Source organism: Juglans microcarpa x Juglans regia, chromosome 7D (genome assembly GCF_004785595.1).
Source record: "Juglans microcarpa x Juglans regia isolate MS1-56 chromosome 7D, Jm3101_v1.0, whole genome shotgun sequence".
Classification (NCBI taxonomy): Eukaryota; Viridiplantae; Streptophyta; class Magnoliopsida; order Fagales; family Juglandaceae; genus Juglans; species Juglans microcarpa x Juglans regia.
In genome coordinates this window covers 17,701,566-17,704,350 of record NC_054606.1, presented here as the reverse complement: position 1 = coordinate 17,704,350, position 2,785 = coordinate 17,701,566, and the positions used below count along the sequence as shown (strand labels likewise).

Genomic DNA, 2,785 nt, shown 5'->3' with positions numbered 1-2,785 from the left:
CTCTTTGTACTTACTCCACTATGCTCACATGGTCTTACCCATGCTTGCTATTCTGAATCCTCATTTGAAACACCAAAAACATCTAAAAATACTGTGGAAATAAGGGGTAAGTTATCAACAACTCAGTAAGTAGAGAGCATATACTAGTATGTAAATATAAGTCATTTACTGAGTTCAAAATTCAAAACAAAGCATTTTAGTTTCAGAATGCAAAACCAAAACATGGTATCCAAATATCAGAGCAACAGTTCAAAATATTCATATTCAAAAGTCATTTGCATAGTATAACTAAACACAATCATCTTATCAGATCATATCAGAGCATCATGTTAAAACAAAAATCATGTTTAACTCCTATGGTAGGGTATTGCTATCCCCCGTGGCCAAACTGGCAGAGACAGAAGTGAATCTTCATCTTATCATTTTTGAAATCCTAAGTGTGCACATAGAAAATACCACAAATATTCTGTCTCAAAAGGCAAAAAACAAACAAAATGGTGCACCCTTAAAGCTTGTCAAAGAATAACAAATTATCTATCACATCAAGAATATATCTATTTCGCACCGATACCTCTTCAATTAACTCACAATGAGAATAAATTTGTGAGCATCTCATCAATTTTCCCAACACCTTATTTGCATTATTGATTTGGGACCCCCAAGCCTTACCCTATTTCCATTTTGTACATAAAGTAGCTATATCATCAAGAAGATGGATAAGATGAAAGCAAATTAGCCGGAATACAAGAAGATTTCTTCCAAACCCTAGAGTGCAACTTGAGGATCTCTCTAGCTCTTTCTTTTGTCTTTAAACTACTATCAACCTGAAGCACCAAGCACAACTTGGACACAACACCCAATTGCAACATTTCATGAAGAACCCTAGTGGTCGCCGAGAACCTACAAAGTGAGGACAGAATCCTCACTGCCCTATCACTTGCCGCATGGGAAACTCGAAGTATTTTCTTGGACACAATCGCCATTCCTGCCCCATGCTTCAACAACTCCGCCCGCCCTTCTGCACAACCACAAAGCTGATCCAAAACAATAAGCAAGAGCTCGCAAAATCTCCTATGATCTGATGACCCAATAAGGAGCTCTATCAAGACTGGAACTGCACCGCCTTCCACTGCTTTGATTCGGTTTCTTCCCCAGGGACAAAGCTCCATCAAAATCTTCAACGCCGCCTTGGAGGCTTGCTGTGATATCTGGTCATCTAAAACATGTCCTAACTCCTCAAAGAATTCGAGCTTGAGGCTGATTAAATGGATAGGATCGGCGACTTCGAAAATGGACTTCAGTAGCAGAGTTATGTGAGCTCTAGATTGGAAGTTTCCACGCCTCAAAACTTGCGTTAAGGACTCCAGGAATTCACCATCGTTGTTTAGCAGATTTTTCAGATGTGTTTCTGAGGTTTTAAGACTGGAAAGAATTTCAACAGCTGCTTCAGTTACAGTTATGTCATTGTTGCCATTCTCTACGATTGAGGCTAAGAATTCAACTCCACCAGCCTCCTCTAAGCATCTCTTGCTCCTTTCGTTTTCAAATGCAATAGATCTGAGTCTTCTGAGATAGATGAGTACTTGCGAATTGGGCAGCTTCTTTGCCTCGTCGATAAGTTTGAGAATTTGGACTTTTTCAATGGGTGGCTTTGGGGTAGGAATGCGTTCAATTCCATGCGAGGCGTTGAGGGTGCACCATGCTTGGATCAACCTGCGTAGAGTATGGTTTGGAGTAAGCTCTGTATTGCTCAAAACTTGCTTCGTTGCCGGACAACTGTTGTTCTTGCATGAAAACAACCATCTTTCAATATTTTCTCGATCGTAGGTTATCCCAGTAGAGACCGTGACGGGATCTCTCATCATTTCCATAGAAATCGGGCAGAGAAAATGAGAGGGAACGTCAATTTCATCCATGTCAGGCCAGATCTGAATCTTCAAAGTCCAATTGTGAGAGAAACCAGAAGGCTTTTAGGGAATGAAAGATAGGTCTAAAAAAGCTAAAAATAAAATTTGCACTACAATAACAAAAAATATATTAATGAAACCAACCAATAACGCTTGAAGTCGGACGTCTCGATTAATTGTAAGAACATGTGAACTCAATCTTGTCTGGCAGTTTGCAATCTGGCTGGCTTGTTGAAGTTTGTTTTAGAGAAGTTGCTGCATATATATATATATATAAGAGGTAGAGCTGAAGCAACGTTGTCGAAAACGATAAAGTCAACACGCGGAAATTGAGAGAGAGAGAGAGAGAGAGAGAGAGAGAGATCAAATAAATATATAGGACCTTTTTCAAAGTTTTGGAGGAAGAAGAGCTCAAATAAATGACTGACTTTGCTGGGGCGATAATAATAAATGAAGGAATGGAGCGTCTTGGGGGTAGCGTCGGTGTTGCAAAGCGAGCCTTAATTAACCCAATTGGGCATTGAGCCTTTGACTTCTCTCTCTCCAAAACATCAATTTCATTTAATATTTAGTTCATCCACATATGATCTCTACAGATCTTGACATCTGCCGACAGCCTCTCATGGGGCTAATGGGGCTCCCACGCATTTCTAGCTGCTGCTTCAAATTCTGTATTTTTTTTTTTTAATTCATTTAGAAAAAGGTTCGGCTACATGCATCCAGGGAGTAATGAGACTTTGCTTAAAACTAGGACTTTTATTATTTGACTAAGTAATTAATTATCGTTAGCTGTACTTCTTCTTTCACTAAAATATGGAATCATTGAAATTTAATAACAATATTGCATGCATGAGCTGTAAGTATATTAGATGCTTTTA

The 2,785-nt window shown here is 39.1% G+C and overlaps 1 protein-coding gene across 1 annotated transcript; it reads right to left on the bottom strand.

Moving 5' to 3' along the window:
• Positions 1-455: 455 nt before the first annotated feature.
• LOC121238415 (E3 ubiquitin-protein ligase PUB23-like) lies at positions 456-2,198 on the bottom strand. Its single transcript, XM_041135261.1, has 2 exons — positions 2,048-2,198; positions 456-1,934 (listed from the first exon to the last, which is right to left on the bottom strand). Exons 1-2 carry the CDS (start codon positions 2,093-2,095, stop codon positions 705-707), a joined length of 1,278 nt encoding a protein of 425 aa, XP_040991195.1. The 5' UTR covers positions 2,096-2,198; the 3' UTR covers positions 456-704.
• Between the last annotated feature and the right edge of the window lie 587 nt (positions 2,199-2,785).

Excerpts from the sequence above, each read along its gene's own strand:
- LOC121238415 (XM_041135261.1), bottom strand. The coding sequence starts at position 2,095 with ATGTTCTTACAATTAATCGAGACGTCCGACTTCAAGCGTTATTGGTTG. Across the intron at positions 1,935-2,047 it reads ACTTCAAGCGTTATTGGTTG|ATTCAGATCTGGCCTGACAT; the intron begins GTTTCATTAATA and ends TGGACTTTGAAG.